Source organism: Leuciscus leuciscus (genome assembly GCF_965113295.1).
Source record: "Leuciscus leuciscus genome assembly, chromosome: 9".
Lineage (NCBI taxonomy): Eukaryota > Metazoa > Chordata > Actinopteri > Cypriniformes > Leuciscidae > Leuciscus > Leuciscus leuciscus.
In genome coordinates this window covers 32,136,774-32,155,973 of record NC_138733.1, presented here as the reverse complement: position 1 = coordinate 32,155,973, position 19,200 = coordinate 32,136,774, and the positions used below count along the sequence as shown (strand labels likewise).

At 38.1% G+C, this 19,200-nt stretch overlaps 1 protein-coding gene across 2 annotated transcripts in view; it reads left to right on the top strand.

The window, feature by feature from the left end:
- The first annotated feature begins 1,415 nt into the window (after positions 1-1,415).
- Positions 1,416-19,200, top strand: part of LOC309506902 (ubiquitin carboxyl-terminal hydrolase 16-like) — a 35,560-nt gene continuing 17,775 nt past the window's right edge. The window contains exons 1-17 of one of the 2 annotated variants that reach the window (XR_014208967.1): positions 1,416-1,570; positions 1,884-1,950; positions 2,036-2,214; positions 2,294-2,394; positions 2,486-2,601; positions 3,943-4,157; positions 4,231-4,320; positions 4,400-4,530; positions 5,522-5,609; positions 5,748-5,829; positions 8,399-8,544; positions 8,673-8,846; positions 9,469-10,123; positions 10,718-10,812; positions 10,911-10,997; positions 13,784-13,931; positions 14,094-14,570. Coding sequence is in view for 1 of the 2 variants with exons in the window: in XM_082180920.1 (XP_082037046.1) it covers positions 1,902-1,950; positions 2,036-2,214; positions 2,294-2,394; positions 2,486-2,601; positions 3,943-4,157; positions 4,231-4,320; positions 4,400-4,530; positions 5,522-5,609; positions 5,748-5,829; positions 8,399-8,544; positions 8,673-8,846; positions 9,469-10,123; positions 10,718-10,812; positions 10,911-10,997; positions 13,784-13,931; positions 14,094-14,215 (2,478 nt within the window). In the remaining variant the exon portion in view is untranslated. Of the gene's footprint in view, positions 1,571-1,883; positions 1,951-2,035; positions 2,215-2,293; positions 2,395-2,485; positions 2,602-3,942; positions 4,158-4,230; positions 4,321-4,399; positions 4,531-5,521; positions 5,610-5,747; positions 5,830-8,398; positions 8,545-8,672; positions 8,847-9,468; positions 10,124-10,717; positions 10,813-10,910; positions 10,998-13,783; positions 13,932-14,093; positions 15,054-19,200 lie in introns of those variants that run through there. The other variant, XM_082180920.1, reaches the window with a different exon arrangement.

Below are 19,200 nucleotides of genomic sequence, written 5' to 3'. Positions count from 1 at the left end.
CATTGACTCCATTGTGAAAAAGGCCCAGCAGAGACTGTACTTTCTTCGCCAGCTGAAGAAGTTCAATCTGCCACAGGAGCTGCTGATCCAGTTCTACTCAGCCGTCATTGAGTCTGTTTTAAGCACTTCCATCACTGTCTGGTTTGGTTCAGCTACCAAATCGGACATCAGGAGACTACAACGGACAGTCCGGACAGCAGAGAGGATTATTGGTGCCCCCCTGCCAACCCTCCAGGACCTGTACTCTTCCAGAGTGAGGAAGAGAGCAGGTAAAATCATCACAGACTCCACTCACCCTGGACACCCCCTGTTTGAACTGTTACCGTCAGGACGGCGACACAGATCACTGGCCACAAGAACATCCAGGCACAGGAACAGTTTCTTTCCACAGGCCATTTCCCTTCTGAACACTTAACATGCCCCCCAAGGCATATGCCTGCAAGTGCAATACTCCCACTGTCTAGTGCAATATTCTCTTAACTCAGGTGATATTTATATTTATATTATTCATACTACTCAAAATACTGTAAATATGTTCATAATCTGTAACATGCACTAGACTCCCACTGTCTAGTGTAATATTCTCTAACTCAGGTGATATTTATATTTATATTATTCATACTTCTCAAAATACTGTAAATATGTTCATAATCTGTAAATGTTTATTCAGACTAAACCCAACTGTGACCCCTTTTTTTTACTTTTTATACTATTTTATTTTATTTTATCTTTTTATATATTTTATTCTTAGAATTTGTATTACTATGTTTCTTGTTGTATTTGTATTTGTATATGTGCACTGGAAGCTTCAGTACCAAGAAAAATTCCTTGTGGGTGCAAGCACACTTGGCAATAAAGCTCTTTCTGATTCTGATTCTGATTCTGATTCTAGAGATTTTGTAGATGCAAATTGGTTTTTTATTTTTATTTATTTTTTGTAGAAGGTATAACTTTCAGTGTTATTAGAAACAATTTAGTACTGTATACTATATATATATATATATATATATATATATATATATATATATATATATATATATATATATTCCAAAGTTTGTTCATATATTAATATTTCTCATTCCGTCATGTGGGAAGTTTTTAAGCCATTTCCAAGATATCAGAATATGTTCTTCTTTTTATTGTGTTGTAACTTGTAATGTAAAACACTGTTATGTGTTTTATTTTATTTAATACAAGACATTCATTTTAATAGAACACGTCTTTGGCTCCTGTTTTGTTTACATTCACTTTCCTTTTGGATTTTGGAACAAACAGATCACGTGGTGTTCAATCACAGAAAAGCCTTGGTTTGTATATGTATATTTGTTTATTGTCCTCTATAAAATGTGTAGTCCTTGTCATTTCTTAATTTATTGTTTCAGTCAGACTCTTATTTTGAAATGAACCTCAGCGTTGTCGAGCGTCACCCGGAAATACTCTAAGCAGCCGCTGAACAACATGCTTTACACTGGTGTTTTCATGCGGTTTATTTCGCTACAAATTATTTGAATACAGAAACTTGGATGGATGTAATTCCGTTTACATATTTTTAAATGATTTTGCTGGCCTCGTAAGTTTACTTGAACTGTTTGTGTCATGTTTTTTTCTTCTGAAAATAACAGCTGTCGCGGTTTATTTGTATTTTCAGTGGTTTAAACGGAAACATGAATGACTTATTCTTCCTGACTTGATCTCTAAATTGATGCGACTATTACTTTTCTCAAAACGTTTTTGTGTCAGAGATCTGTATTTGCTGACACACTCATAAACGACCTCGGGTCAGCATCACATCAGTGAATCACTACACGTTATTATAAAATGATTATGATGTACTAATATGACTGTATGTTCTGTTAATATGCATGTATTAAAACCCCTCCCAGGTGCTCCTCTAAACCAAAATGGGTAAAAAGAAGGTGAAAGACAGAAGTCCTAGCACTGAGACACCAGGTACATGTGTGACAGCTGGCAGTAAATTAAGTGATTTTAATAATGAAACCTCTAACTTAACATGATTCTCCTGTTGCTTTGTAAGAGGTTTCCTGCACTCACATCCGCAAAGGAATAGATAACAGCTTCCTGAAGAAAGCCTGTCTAAATCTGAGCTCGTGCCAAGACTGTGAGCCGAACAAGCCTGTTGAAGACCAGGTCTCGGAGGATGAAATTGAAAGAGAAAGTCCAGCTGTGTGGATGTGCCTGAAATGCGGCCACAGAGTAAGTGATCAGGTGACTTAGTTATGACATGTTGCTATTGGCCAGCCACACTTAAACACTATGTTGTGATCCTCGTCAGGGCTGCGGGAGACTGGAGAATCAGCATGCGATCAAGCACTACGAGACGCCTCGATCCGAGCCGCACTGTTTAGTGCTCAGCCTGGATGTCTGGAGCGTATGGTAAGTCACACACACACATCCTCATCCTCACTGAAATGTGGCAGGGTTTGTGTGTTCTGACCTCTTACCTTCTGCTTGATGTGCCGTCAAGGTGTTACATCTGTGATGAGGAAGTTCAGTATTCCAGCACGGGTCAGCTGGCACAGCTGATCACAAACATAAGAAAACAAGTGCCGACGGATCCTGGCAAGAGCACCTCCAACAAAAGTAGGTGCCAGACAGTTTTCATAGCCACGTCCGCTTATTTAATATCAGTAGCAGTTGACCAATATGTTTGTTTTTAAACAAACATGTATTTATGTTTGTAATATTAAAGTCCTCCTGTGGTGAAAATCAAGCTTTTAATGTTATTGTTTATGTGGTGTTTTTAATATGCTTTAAGACTAACCATGTGTAAATTCATGTGTCAACAACATCGCATCGAGTATTTCCTCCTTAAAACTGCAGTGAACCAAAGACAGTCTCAAAAACACGGTTTGAAATCGCTGGTGTTTCTGACGTCACAAACTACCTTGTAACCAATCAGGTCAACGAGTGGATCTCTGAGCTGGTGTGAGTGAGTGGAAGCGGGGCTAATTTGCATATTCATAGAACCGCGTTATATTTCAAGGGGAAAAAAAACATTTAAAAATGTCATTTTGGTGATCAAAGGTGAGTTTTAAGGGATAAAATGATAGCCTGGGAAAACCCAGACAACTTCCGGCAAATTTAGATTTGCTCTGCAAGTAGTCTGGCAAAGAGCTCATTCAAGCCCATTTCTAATCCCTCGAAATCGCGGCACCAATCAGAAACGTTGGGGCGGGCTTTACACGATGACGATCGCTCTGATTGGTTTTAGGTCTATCCGATTGCGCCCAGAGGCATTTGAGCGACGTCCGTTGGTGAAGCGCAGCAACTTTTAAATGCATTATTATATTCAAATTGCAAACACACGAGGACAGTCTCCGTGAAAGACCCACTGGCAGATGAACGTGCTGCTACATTTCTCTCCGAAACGGTAGGAAATTAAATTAGATTTAATAGAGGATTTTAACTGTGACAAGATGATTGACAGGGCAGTTTACGTGACAGGACGCACACGACAGATCCGTCCGATAAAGATGACGAAGTATGTCCCAAAGCTTGCCTTTTTTACTTTTTTGCTACACATTCAAAAGTAAATACCTTTTCTTCACAAAAAGAGTACATACTTTTATGGCGTAGTGTAACTTAGGGACGCAGCATATGGCTTTACACGATGACGGACGCTCTGATTGGTTTTAGGTCTATCCAATTGCGCCAAGAGGCATTTGAGCGACGTGCGTTGGTGACGCCCTTTTGGAAATGAGTTATTAATGGAGCTTTGCCAGACCATAACTCAGTTACTACTGAGAATGGTCTGGTTTTAATCAGGCTAATAAAATGATTGACCACAGGGGGACTTTAACAGAATATACTATGTAATATTTGAAAACAATATATTTTAGACACTTTATTTTGGCTATTTTGAAATTTGTTTACTTAAAGCACATGGTTTCATTTAAAAAAAGAGCATCAATTTGCCTGCAGAATGTAAGAAGGAAGATAAACCTGCAGAGCAAACACCGGATGAAGAGAAAGAGAACAAGGAGAACCAGAAGAGCAACTCCAAACATGATGATAATCCCAAAAGACAGAAGGCGGTGGCGGCGGCGGCAGCAGCAGCAGGAAGCTCTGGTGGTGTCGTGTGTGTCAGGGGTCTCAGTAATCTGGGCAACACGTGTTTCTTCAATGCAGTCGTGCAGGTATAGAGTCAGGCTACACATTGCTGCATGTAAACAAGCTCTGCAGACCCTGATGTTCTCGTCTCCCTCTCAGAATTTATCACAGACGCAGTTTTTGCGAGAACTGCTGAGCAAGATTTCAGATGAGAAGAGCTCCTTCACCATCACACCATCATCTGAGCTGGTACTAATGCTGACCCTCATTATGTTCAGTTTATGCAGAAATCTTCATCTAACAGCATATTTTCACATCATGTTTTCAGGAACCTCTTCAGATCCAGCTGGAAAGACCCGGGTCGCTCACGCTGGCTATGTGTCAGTTACTTAATGAAGTCCAGGATACCAAGAAAGGTGTTGTGACCCCTAAAGAACTCTTCACACAAGTGTGTAAAAAGTAAGTAGCCGCACAAACATGTTCCTAGCGCAGCAGTCTCATATAATAAGAGGAAAGTGCTGTTTTACTGATGTGTTTGACACCTGCATGTCCTAAAGAAATGTATTATATACCGTATATATATGTGTATATATATGTATATGTACATGTATGTGTGTGTGTCTCTTGTTTGGTAGTTTAGTCATTATGATCGTGAGAAACTCTGATCTGTTATGTTCAGCTTTGATCACAGGAATAAATTACATTTTGCAATATATTAAAATTGAAAATAGTTATTTTAAATAGTAACAATATTTCACAGTATTACTGTTTTTACTGTATTTTTAAACAAATTAATGCAGCCTTGATGAGCATAAGAGAACAATTCTGGATAAATTGTGAACCACCATTTATTGATTTTTTTAAATAGAGATTACGATTCTCCCAGGATTCTGAATTGACAACAACAAAAAATAACATGTAATTTTTCTAGAGGTTCTGACAAAATGTGAATATCTGCAGGTTTGAATGACTCCCTCATAAAGACTTTACATGTTTTATTACTGGATGAATCAGCATTTGTGAACCAATCTCATGAATGATTGATCCAATGACACGTACGTTTTTTTCACAACCTCTTGTCGCCACCTACTGGTGTAACGATGCAATTGATACAATCGTTATTAGTAGCACCAAGTAACTTTCAAAAACGGATTTCCTCTATTTTGATCTCTTCCGAAGACATCAGTGTTTATATCCAAAATATTAACTTTTGTCCCAGTACTTGTGATATCATTGTAACAGAAATAATGATACTGTGATGTTGAAAAGACTGTTTGTGAAGCGGGTTTCATACTTGCTCATGACAACTGCTCTCTCTGGCTCAGCGGAAGCGCCAACGCAGATTTGAATGTTCCGGTGTGATTTTGTAAAAGGCTTAAAAGACACAGGCGAATCGTTGTCTTACAGGAACAAGCAATCTTTTAATGATTCCATTATTTGTTGTACACAGAGCTCCACGCTTTAAAGGCTTTCAGCAGCAGGACAGTCAGGAGCTGCTGCGGTACCTTCTGGACGGCATGCGGGCAGAAGAAGTGAAAGTATAAACCTCTAACAGCACATGAACACAGACCAGATGAACTCGTGTCTGCTGGTGTTCCTTTGCCATTGATTATAAGGAATGTTTGAGACATTTCAGTGTAACCGTGTCCTGTTTGTTTATTTTCTGTATTTTTCAGAGAGTAAATTCCGGAATTCTGGGGGCTTTGAAAAACTCTGGCAAAAGCTTAGAGGCTGAGCAGACGAAGAAGGTTACTAAAGGTACCAGATCAGATTACCAGAATGACAAATTCTATATTATAAGGGAATGATTAACCCTCTGGAGTCTGAGCGTTTTTTTGGGCCCTGGGGGTGTTCTGACATGCTCTGACATTTGTGCTTTTTTCAGTTGCTTATAAACATATTAATGGCAAAGGTGTAAATTCACTCTATATAGCACAAACAGGACTACAATAATATGTGAGCCACATGTATGTACATGTTTTCATTTTTGAGAGAATAATGTTTATGCGTGGTTATCGAAAAAACTAAAAATTAAAATGTTTGAAATAAGGCCACAAAACACATACTAAATATGTGGCAATAAGACTTTTGACTTATGGATGTCGTCGCCTATAGTTTTTTCTTCAAAATTATGTGAAAATAGTCTTGCTTTATCGTTCACATAAAACCATACATTGATTTAAATTGATGTAAAACAGGTTTTGCTTGGAAAGCCAATATGCGAGGGGGCGTGAACGAGGAGTGGTTTACACCTTAGAATACACCCACTCTGCATAATTAGCCATTCACTCAGGTGTGACACTGACTGAGCCACAATGCAAGGACAAAAAATATATTTAGAAGAAGACTTATATTGACCATTTAAGATTTTGCTTACATCTATCTTGTAAATATGTTTTGCTATTTTATTCAAACGGTTACAATTACAACAATAATTACAATTTCAAGTGTACTCTTTCTTTGTAAAAAAAAAAGATTATAGGCCCTACATTTAATCTATGTATTCATTAGTTTGAATATAACCAACATTGGAACAGCTAACATCTTAGTTGATGACTTTATTTTTGACAAAAATAGTATTTTATATATAGAAATGGCTAAACAAAAGCTTATTTGATGTGGCAGTATATTCTACAGTAAAAACTGTACCCAAATCTGGTCAACAAAATGTTGTCTTTCATATTTCGTCTGACTGTAACGTTGTTTTCATGAAATATTAGGGCATATTGTTAATTTGCAGTTTAATACGTTGCTTATACAAATAGCCATTTCAAATTTTATTTCAACATTCAGTCGATGTTTACTTATCTCAGTATAGTAATACAGTTTGCTAAAACATCATCATTCATTCACACACGCGATTTAAATTTAAACTGTCTTTGCCAGCTGTGGTAAACAGCGCGCATCTCTGCAGTTTATTCATTCATAAACAGAAACCCACGTGAAGAAATTCACGTGAGAAGGAAAAAACTTACTTGTATTCCTCAGCTCGCTCCTCGATATACCCGCACTTCTGAGGGACATTTTCCATTAGTATTATTCCTCACAGCGCTGCAAGACGGTGTAAACAATGATCTAAATAAACTTGTGTGTTTTCTCGAGCTGATGGGGGCGTTCACAGGATTGCCTCAGCCATTTGCGTTTGAATAGCGCGCGCTCTCCGTGGGCGGAGTCACATTACATCTGAATTAGCTGTAATGAGGTCGACTGGAATCGCTCTCTTTTAATACAGATTTCACAAGATGAGAATAATTGTTTTTTTATATAAATTACTTCATTTTAAAGAAGAGAATTCAATCTTCATGCCTGTGTGTCTGTATGTCTGTTTGACTGAGTATTCGCTGAGTTATTGTTAATTTTCGGACGCGTTTCAGAATGGACTACACTGGCAGATAGAAGGCAGAACTCGCTTCGTGTTTATTTTTCTTTATTTGGCAAAAAGCACAACACTTTGTTTTTATTGTGAGTATACACAAAAATAATACACATTTAACAGAATCGATTGATGTATGAAACTCCTATGGAAAATCAAAGTCAACAGAGTATTTATGAGTTTCTTTTACACTAATAAAAAAAAAGCGAGCTGGTATCGCCGGCGATACCGTAGACCTCAGGGGGTTAAAGCACTGGCAAAATGGGCTTTCAATAAAACTTGGCTGCCAATGCAGTAGAAGGTCGAAATTGCCAAATAGGTAGGAAAACTTCAACACCCATAATGCACTGGGCATGTTGCAGTCCAAGGCCACTCCCACCAGTCTGCTATGGATACGCTTGACCAGAGTGTGTTATACCGGTAGTCAACATTTGAAACTGGATGATTACAAACAGCGTGATAAAGAACTGCTGATCCATCCGTTCCCTCTGAAGCAAAACGCCATCTCGTACAGCTAAGAAAGATGGTGCCATAGTGTTTCACTTTCACCATAATGCTGTTTAAAGAGTAGACAAAATAGAGTTTTAATTGATAAACCTACTCTTACAATAACTATTCGGTTAATAAACTCTGTTGGTCTGTGGGCGGGGATACAAAAATGCAGAATTATCATCTGTAGTTTTCATGAAAAGCCTCTCAATAGTCAGCCGGATGACACATTTTGCACTATCCGGTGGACTTTTGCTGACAAATAAATGTGAATTTATCAGTCCAGGTAACATGGAGAACGAGTAAACATTGTTAATTTACATACATTACCGACATTGTAACAATACAGAGCAGGTTGAAATCAGCGAAGCATTTTAAGGCTAGCTTAAACCCAAAGCTTGTTTATCATAACATGAGTATTATTAAATTAATAACTTAGACTTTCTCTTGCATCGTTTTCACCAGAGTATGAGAAAAACGGTGCACCCAAGAACTTTGTGGACCGAGTGTTTGGTGGAGAGATGAGCAGCACGGTGATGTGTAAAGAGTGCAGAACTGTGTCTCTGGTGACAGAGATGTTTCTGGATCTGTCTCTTCCTGTAGCTGATGAGGTAAGATTCATATAGCTGCTTTATCCCTCAAACACTTTGGCTCTTCCTTCTGGCAAAATGCTCATAGTTGCTGTTGTAAAGCGTGAGCATGTTCTGGGGACGTGAACTGATTTGAGTCTCTCCTCCAGGCCTACAAAAAGAAGAATCAGAAGAAAGTTGCTCAGTATCGCAGCAGCGTCAGTGACGATGGAGATCAAGACACCGCAACATCTCTGGCCAATGGGAATGAAGACATGCCTACAGGAACAGGAAGCAAGTACCAGCAGAAGAAAGCCAAGAAACAGGCCAAGAAACAAGCCAAGGTAAAGACACAGTGTCAACATTTCAATTATATATCTCAATCATGACACCTCTTGAAATGGTTTAAGCATGTTATTGAATAGGTCAATGTTAATGTATTTGGTTTCGTCAGATTAGATCTGCTTTGCTGCTTCTGCTGTTGATTATTGCTGCTGCTGCAGAGCAAATATAAACTTGATACTGCCAATAGACATGTTACTGTGAGCATGTAAGATATGCTGCTGATGCATAAAGAGACAAGCATAAATCCCAGAGCAGATCTAGGAAGGTGGATGGTTTCAGAGGAACTCTGATAGCGCGTTACAGGACTAGCTTACAGCAAACAATGAACCAGACTATTTAAATGTTAAACAAGCAATCTCATTGGCTGCAGGATCAGTAGAGGTCAATCAGCTTGTACCATGTGGTAATGATGTGATTGATTGCATGTAAAGGATCAGCCTGCGCCCTATAGAGTTTCATGATTGAACTAATATATGTATGTATGTATGTGTGTATATATGGTTGTTTTTTTTCTCCCTACATGTTTTACACATATCATGTTCCAGTGACTTATTTTTCACAGTATCAAGTTGAATACCGACCATCTGCTATACGCTTATTTGTTGGCTTTTGTATCCATAGACTCAGAGACGACAGCAGAAACTGGGCAGTAAAGTCACTTTGGAACCTCTGCCCAATGAGAGCACAGCTAGCAGCACCGATCCAGCGGACGGCTCCGTTCACAGTGTTTCAGAAAATGGCAGTGCTGATGTGGAACCGGATAAAAACAGCCAGGAGCATTTGATCCTTGAGAAACCTTCCGCACAATCACAAAATGAGGATGAAGATGATGAGGAACCCGAGCAAGAACATGCTACTGCTGGCAAGAACCGCTTCACTGCCTTATCCGAAGACCAGACCTCTGAAGATGTGTCTATGGAGGGAGACAAAGTGGAAGAGGTGAATGAAATTGAGGAGGAGGACGGTGCTGACCAGCTTTGTGCTGAAGAGGATCAATTAGTCAAAGAACTGAATATTATGTCACTAAAAACAGCTTCAGAAGGTGAAATGGAGAATGGAGATGATGACTCAGTTGGTGTTAAAGAATACACTGTGGTGAATCAGGACCCTGAGCTCGCCTTTCACGCACTGACCACCAGGGAGGTGCCAGAGAAGAAGGAGTGTTCGGTGGAGTCCTGCCTGTATCAGTTCACTGAGGTGGAACATCTCACAGAGAACAACAGACTGATGTGTTTTACCTGTACAAAACGCCAGCCTGGACATAAAGCCTCTGATGGTAATGTTTTCACCTTTTACAATATTTATATAATACCTGAACAAAATTATAAATGCAACAGTTTTGTTTTTGCCCCCATTTTTCATGAGCTGAACTCAAAGATCTAAGACTTTTTCTATGTACACAAAAGGCCTATTTCTCTCAAATATGTCTAAATCTGTGTTAGTGAGCACTTCTCCTTTGCCGAGATAATCCATCCACCTCACAGGTGTGGCATATCAAGATGCTGTTTAGACAGCATGATTATTGCACAGGTGTGCCTTAGGCTGGCCACAATAAAATGTGCAGTTTTATCACACAGCACAATGCCACAGATGTCGCAAGTTATATACACATTATATACACATATTATATATATATATATATATATATATATATATATATATAGAGTATAGATAGATAGATAGATAGATAATAAATAAATAAGCATTGCACATTGTTTACCTGTGTTTGACACTCTAGTTTTTTTGGATCTCCTTACCTAAGATAAAACTTTTTTTTTTATTTTTTTTTTTTATTGAACACAAAACTTAGTTTATCATAAAGCTCAATTGTGACAGCAGTGTTTCTAAACTGATTTTTGTCACGATTCAGGTGGTAAGAAAGCTGTTTACAGAGATGCACTGAAGCAGATGCTGATCTCTCATCCTCCAGCAGTGCTCACACTTCACCTGAAGAGATTCCAGCAGGTAAAACACCTGGTTCCTCCTGTCCCAGACCTCACCACACTGATACACTCAAAGGAATCTCCATTTAGACCCTTGTTTTGTCATTTGTTTGCTTGTAGATTGGATACAGCGTTTGTAAGGTGAACAGACATGTGCAGTTTCCTCAGATCCTGGATCTTGCTCCTTTCTGCTCTTTAAACTGCAAGGTGAGCAAATTATAATTTCTGGATTAATTGAGAATCAAGATTTTTTTGTGTGTGTTTAAAATAGAGATCATGGTTCTCCAACGATTCTGAATGGATAACTAAACAAAATAATAATTCACTAGAGGTTCTGACAAAATGTTAATTGCCACAGTCTTTTTAAAAAATATTTAATTTGAATAATTTTTTTTATTTTTTATTATTCAGTTTGAACAAATGATTCAATGACTCACTCATAAAGATGTCACCTGTTTCTTTACTGGATGAGTACGTTTTTTTGAATCTTGAAAGAATGATTCAATAACAAATAAATGTTTTAACAGTAACTTGTTAAAACTACCTATTGGTGTAACTGGGTAGTAACTGATTGCATGTGATCAGATTCCAAAAATGTAGTACTTGCAATTATTTTACATTTTAAAATACTTGTAATCAGACTACAGTTACTTTTCTATTGATTACAGATATTCTCACAATGACCAGAAATTATTCACAATTCATTGATTTAAAATGTTCCTTTCTATACAAGTCTACTGCTTATGTTCAGATGGTCTTCCAGGTGTGTGTAATCGCGCACACAGACCGGCATTTTTTTTTTATATATAATGCCAATTTCATGCAAATAATTTTTGGAAATAATTATACTGTGATTTGTAGTGTTGTCAAAAGTACTGAAATTTGAAAAATGTGGATATATCAGCATTTCCCTCTAGCATTTTGAGCCCTGTTGAATGGATTCTTAAACACCTCTGATTGGCCATTGTCACAGACATATATGTTGAGTGCGTGAACAAAACGGCTAATCACAGACATATATGTTGAGCGCGTCAACACAATGGCCAATCAGAGGTGTTTAAAGGATCACTCCACCGTTTTTTCATATTAAACTGTTATTCCCTTAACTAAAGGGATAGTTCACTTTGAAATTAAATTTTGGTATGTTTTAGCTTACCTCAAGGGCATCCAAGATGTAGGTGTCTTTTTTTCCGCAGTAGTTTCAATTTTGATATTTTTAGGTCAAACCGTTCTTGTCTGTCAGTCATATAATGCAGGTCGATGGTCACTGTCTCAAAGAGCATGCACAGAGTCCAAATTAAAACAATTCCCCATTGTCCAAATTAAACAATTCCCCATCGTAAGTACACATTGATGGCCTAAGACACGAAACGAGCGGTTTGTGTGAGAAAACGAACAGTATTTATATCGTTTTTACCTCTTAAACACAGCCGCGTCCAAATTATCTGAGAGCGCGGGCGGGTATAGATATATACACTAGATGTCGCCTTGGCTACTGCAGTTCATTGGAACAAAACCGTAGCCAAGGCGACATCTAGTGTGTATATCTATACCCGCCCGCGCTCTCAGATCACTTGGACGTGGCTGTGTACAAGAGGTAACAACGATATAAATACTGTTCGTTTTCTCACACAAACCGCTCGTTTCGTGTCTTAGGCCATCAATGTGTACTTACAATGGGGAATTGTTTAATTTGGACGACGGGGAATTGTTTTAATTTGGACTCTGTGCATGCTCTTTCAGGTGGTGACCACAGACCTGCATTATTTGACTGACAGACAAGAACGGTTTGACCTAAAATTATAAAAATTGAAACTTCTGCGGAAAAAAAGACGCCTACATCTTGGATGCCCTTGAGGTAAGCTAAAACATACCAAAATTTTATTTCAAAGTGAACTATCCCTTTAACTAAGACGAGTTGATACATACCTCTCTCATCTCAGTGCGTGCACTTAATCGCTCTGGCGCGCGGTGACACTTTGATAGCACTTAGCTTAGCCCAGTTCATTCATTAGGAACCAAACAGAGATGAAGTTAGAAGCTACCAAACACCTCCACGTTTTTCCTATTTAAATACAGTTACACGAGTAGTTACACGACCAAGTATGGTGACACAAAATAAAACGTGGCGCTTTTCTAAGCGGGTAAAAAGGACAACTATAATGTATGGCGGAATAGCACTTGGGAGCACTTCGACTCAGCGCAGTAAAAAGTCACGTTGGTTCTAATGACAGAAGTGAGAGGGAGAGAGGATTTTTCAGGAGTAATGATATTACTGCGCCGAGTCGAAGTGCTCCCAAGTGCTATTCCGCCATACATTATAGTTATCCTTTTTACCCGCTTAGAAAAGCGCCACGTTTTATTTTGTGTCACCATACTTGGTCGTGTAACTACTCGTGTAACTGTATTTAAATAGGGAAAACATGGAGGTGTTTGGTTGCTTCTAACTTCATCTCTGTTTGGTCCCTAATGAATGAACTGGGCTAAGCTAAGTGCTATCAAAGTGTCGCCGCACGCCTGAGCGATTGAGTGCACGCACTGAGACGAGAGAGGTATGTATCAACTCGTCTTAGTTAAGGGAATAACATAGTTTAATATGAAAAAACGGTGGAGTGTTCCTTTAAGAATCTGTTCAACAGCGCTCAAAATGCTAGAGGGAAATGCTGGTATCGTCACTTTTTAAAATTTCAGTACCAACTTGGTACCGAAGTCGGTACTTTTTGACAACTCAAACTGTGATGTTGAAAAGACTGTTTGTGAAGCTGTGTCATACCTGCACGTGACAACTGCTCTCTCTGGCTCAGCGGCAGTGCCAGTGCAGATTTGAATGTTCGCTGTGATCACAGGCTACTTGTCAAAGGTTTAATAGACATGGCTGAATCACTGTCCTGTAGGAATGAGATCGTGTGGGTGTTTGAATCGAGATTGTGATCTTTTAACAATTAATTATGCTCCTATATGAGCAGTGCATCAAACCCTGTTTGTGTTTTTAGGGTGTGAAGGAGGGAGAAACCCGAGTGCTGTATAGTCTTTATGGCATAGTGGAGCACAGCGGCACCATGCGGTCCGGACACTACACGGCCTACGTTAAATCACGACCCTCCACGCACAATTACGTAGAAAACGGGTCGGCTGCTGGTTGTGAGTATCAGTGCTGTTGAGTCCGAGATTTCAGTGTGATATCTATGAACGTGCAATAATGTTTGAGACTGAAAAATCTAACTTTTTGAATCAAATTGCATTTAGCTGGAAACCCAGTGACATTATTATTATTATGATGTTCCAATTTTCCTCTTGTCGCAGGTAATGCTGAGGTCAGTAAAGGATCATGGTTCCACGTCAGCGACAGCAGCGTCCATTCGGTTCCGGAGGCCAAAGTGCAGAGTTCCCAAGCCTACCTCCTGTTCTACGAGAAGATCTCATAACCCACGTGAGGACTGAGCTTCAAAAAACAAAGGGCTGCTGGTGCTTCTTTCCAACTGCTGGGACATCCTCTTTTTTTTTCTTTTTTTTTTTTCTGCATTATCAGCTGCTGTTCAGGGGAAAGTTTTGATTCATGCAAACATGACGCAGAACTTACTTGCGATAATTTCAGTTTTTTTAATTAAAGTTAATAATGCTCAGTGGGGATTGGAAAGTGATGAAATGTTTTTCTAACCTCTTGATCATGGTTTGATGAGGCTTTGAAGTGGTCATTTGCCTCATACAGCATTTCTCAAAGTATTTGAGTGTCCTGCACAATCTTCCGGGACTGCTGCCAAGTGAATCTCATGAAGAAAAGTCATATTTCACCCTAAAATCACAGGTATATATATATATATATATATATATATATATATATATACCCCTGACAATTAAGTACATATCCTTACAATTCTCATTACTTTTATTTAAAGTCTTTTTTTTTCCCATTACAAATCTAATTTTTAATGATGTGATGCACTTAATGATCATGGAAACATTTTTAAAATGTAGTCAGTGTCAATTATATTCAGTACATTCAAATAATGTGATGTAAACATACAGCTGTACTTAAAATAAATAAGTAAATAATGGTCTTAGAAATAGGTTTCATTTTCTTTATTCAAAATAATAAATTTTTGGGGTGAAATAAGAACTAAAAATATGACCAAGACATGACTTTACAGCATGGGATTCATACCATTTTAACAATTGTAAAACAGAAATATATATTGGTTCAGAAATAGCCTATATATTGATACAATTTTATATTACAATAAATGCCTTCCTGCCCTCAAATAATGGCATTCATGACTCATGACTGAGTCAACTTCAACATGCAATTTCAATATATGAACAGATTCGGACTTGGTTTTTAGATTTGTTTGTTTTATTTAGGATTTTTTTTTTTTTTTTAAAAACCAACAACCTCAGAGCACTGAAGCTCAAAATAAATGACTACCTTCAGATAAAATGTTTTTTGTTTGTTTGTTTTCTAACATTTTAAGAAGCTAAAATACTCAAATAAAAATGGACAATTTTATCTTCTGACAGTTGTTCAAAACGAGCGTCCAAGCGTCTCTTGAAACCTACAAACAAGAGAAGTTCATAGACACGAAATTATATTGGGCGGCACTACAAGCTAATACTATTTTTCTGTTAATAAAAGTCTTTCCTCGAGGGGGCGCGTGACGGCTCGAGAAGAATATCAGTCTTTTTGTCTGCAAAAAAAAAAGTATGAACTTTTCAATATAATAAACGAAAGGTTTGGCTTCTGGTGTACATTTAAAAAATCTGAAGTATCAATCGCTGCAAAATTATTGAACAAAACGCCCGTGTCCTTGAATCACAAACTACTGTGATTGTAAAGAAACCACGTGACAAGGCCGTTCTCTCAAAGATTAGGACGAGCAGTAATTTATTCCAGAATAATTAATATTTAAAGCTACTAAAGTTGAAAACACCCAGTGAAGAGTAAAAATGTAACTATAATTGGTCAGGTCTGATGTTATACAAATTAAATGAGAACTTCCGGGCCACTACCTAATCAGCTCAATCAGCATTTGCCACTCTAGTTTTGTCCTATGAGTTTTGTGTGTGTTTTCGCTATGGCGGGAGTTTAGAACCGAGCTCGAGAGGGAGCGGTCTCCACGGTAACCATCTATGCCGGAAGTGCCGGGCTCTCTAAAGGTAAGCAACAATAACAGATACAAATGAAATCTATTACGCATTCAGTTAATATAAACGAACAGTTTATTTAATTTCTCGGAGTGTGACTAAAATGTTGACGTTTGTTGAGAAGATTCACCGATGTCACTTAACGCCGGAGTGTGTTTCTGCGTTTACACTGATTTAAATCCCATAATGCCAACGACATTTACATTAAATTATATAATGTATATTCACATGCATGGTAACATTAAACACTGCTATCTATCTATCTATCTATCTATCTATCTATCTATCTGTCTATCTGTCTGTCTGTCTGTCTGTCTGTCCAATATCTATCTATCTGTCCAATATCTATCTATCTGTCTGTCTGTATGTCCAATATCTATCTATCTATCTATCTATCTATCTATCTATCTATCTATCTATCTATCTATCTATCTATCTATCTATCTATCTATCTATCTATCTATCTATCTGTCTGTCTGTCCAATATCTATCTATCTATCTATCTATCTATCTATCTATCTATCTATCTATCTATCTATCTATCTATCTATCTATCTATCTATCTCTATCTATTTGTCTGTCTGTCTGTCTGTCTATCTATCTGTCCGTCTGTCTCCATCTATCTATCTATCTATCTATCTATCTATCTATCTATCTATCTGTCTGTCTGTCTGTCTGTCTGTCTGTCTATCTGTCTGTCTATCTGTCTATCTATCTATCTATCTATCTATCTATCTATCTATCTATCTATCTATCTATCTATCTATCTATCTATCTATCTATCTATCTATCTAGTAATGTCCAGGCCAGTGATCTGTCCTCTGACTGTGGGGGCCACGGCTCCTGAGTCTCTCTCCGTGTTACAGAGGCGTCTTCAGAAAGCGGAGGAGCAGACGGAGGAGTTGAGGAGGAGTCTGGGCTCTTTGGGAGCGTCTGCAGATCAGCTGCTCGTGAACTCTTCAAACTCCTCAAAGCGGCGTCCGGTCAGTCCTGTGAACATCCACGGGCCCCTGAGTGCCACAGGAGAGAGTTTGCTATGGAGGCAGAGTGAAACGCTCGTCGCACGCGTGTGCAGATTAGAAAGTGTTTTGCACACTCTGAAACTCACCATCTTCCGTCTGGAGATGAACAGAGAGCTCAATCCATCGCACACAGGTCAGCACGCCTAATGTATGAAAAAAATTATATACACACACACACACACACACACACACACACACACACACACACACACACACACACACACACACACACTGACGACCAAATAAAGTTACTTTTTGGATTTAAATTGGCAAATGCTTAAGAGTCTATGATTGGATCATTATTGCAGTGATTATTATGTTTCTAGCATGTTATATGTTCGGCAACAGTTCTTCTAACCATTACTGATGTGTGTGTAGCTTTTCATTTCTTAAACCACAATGTAGGAAGACACATCATGGCCATATTCCAGGATGACAATGCCAAGATTCATCAGGCTCAAATTGTGTAATAATGGTTGGAAGGACCATATTAACAGGGTTTGAAATGAACTTTTTCACTCACCAGCCAATTTGTCTACTAAATTTTTAAGTTACCGGCCATTCAGAACTGCTTCTAGCCAAAAAGTAAATAAATAAATAAATGAGCCAGATTAACCACGTTGCAGCATATATATATATATATATATATATATTCAATCAATCAATCAATCAATCAATCAATCAAACTTTATTACAGACTCAAAGTCCAATAAAAAAAAATAAATAAAAAAAAAGAGACATTGAACAACATATACAACCCATACACTCCATCACAACCCTGACAATTTTGTAAACCTAGAGTTACAAAATACACCAGCACCAGTGTCTCCACAGCTTTGACTGATACCGTGTAGTACTAACCCTTATATTTGATAAACCCACAATAATTTCATTTTTAGAATCATTAAGCCGGCAGATAAATCTAAAATCTAAATCTAATAAGAATACGTAACAGTGCTTTAAAAGTGATTACTCTTACACTCACAAACATTTCACTTGCACTATGCCATCTAGGTCTCCTTAGTAAGATTCTCATAGCATCGTTATAAGCTACTTGCAGCTTCTGTAAACTAGATGATCTATAGTTACACCACAAATGAGCAGTATAAAGTGTTGTACAGTATGCTTTAAAAAGTGACACCTTCACCTCATCTGAACAGAAGCTAAACTTACGCAACAGTATATTTTGCCCGGATATACATCAGGCGGCGTTGCCTTTCAATATCCTCATCATCTGTCATGTGCTCAGTGATAATATGTCCAAGGTATTTTACTTTCTCGCACACCGTGAGACTCTTGTTAGACAACTTAAAAACTGGAAAATGTATACTTTTATCCTCCTTAGTTCTGCAAGTCATAACCATACTCTTATCAGGATTATATACAATATCATGTTCAAGACCATAATCATTCAGAACACACATTTAAAAGCTGTTGAAGACCAGCACTGCTTGCCTTGGACTAAACACCACAAGATCATCTGCATACATAATATGATTCACTAAAGTATTCCCAATCATACACCCAGTTTTACAAACATTCAAACGTTCAGACAGTTCATCCATGTAAAGATTAAACAAAATTGGGGACAAAATCCCTCCTTGTCTCACACCGTTACTGACCCCAAAAGGGGCAGAGACCTTATTGCCCCCATTTAACTCGCATCAACTGGTGGGCATACCAATAGGCCAAGATTCTCACAATGTATTCTGGTACCTCTCTTTGTCTCATTTTAAAAAATAGCTTAGCATGGTTAACCCGGTCAAAAGCTTTAGATGCATCAATGAAACGCATACAAACTGATAAATTTGTATCTCTATACTTATTTACTATTTCCTTTAATGCATAGATGCAAAGATCAGTACCATGTTTAGCCTTAAATCCAAACTGGTTGTCTGTAGAATTAGTAAACAAGATTTTTTTCCAAGACTTTAGACAAAATACTAGCTAAAGCTACAGGTCTATAATTACCTAAGTTACCCACCATTCCTGCTTTGTTTTTAATAACTGGTACTAATAAGACAGACAACATTGAATCTGGTAACACACTGTGACTCAAAAAGCCAGTAAGACAAACAGCTAATAAAGGGGCTATCCTCTTACTTCCATATTTAAGATGTTCAGCAGAAATATTATCTAAGCCGCTAGCTTTATTTTGAGGTAATTTGCTTATAGCTTGATCCACCTCACGTGGCATAATCACTATTGGATCATTAACTTGGTGATCGCCCCCATCATATTAATTTTGG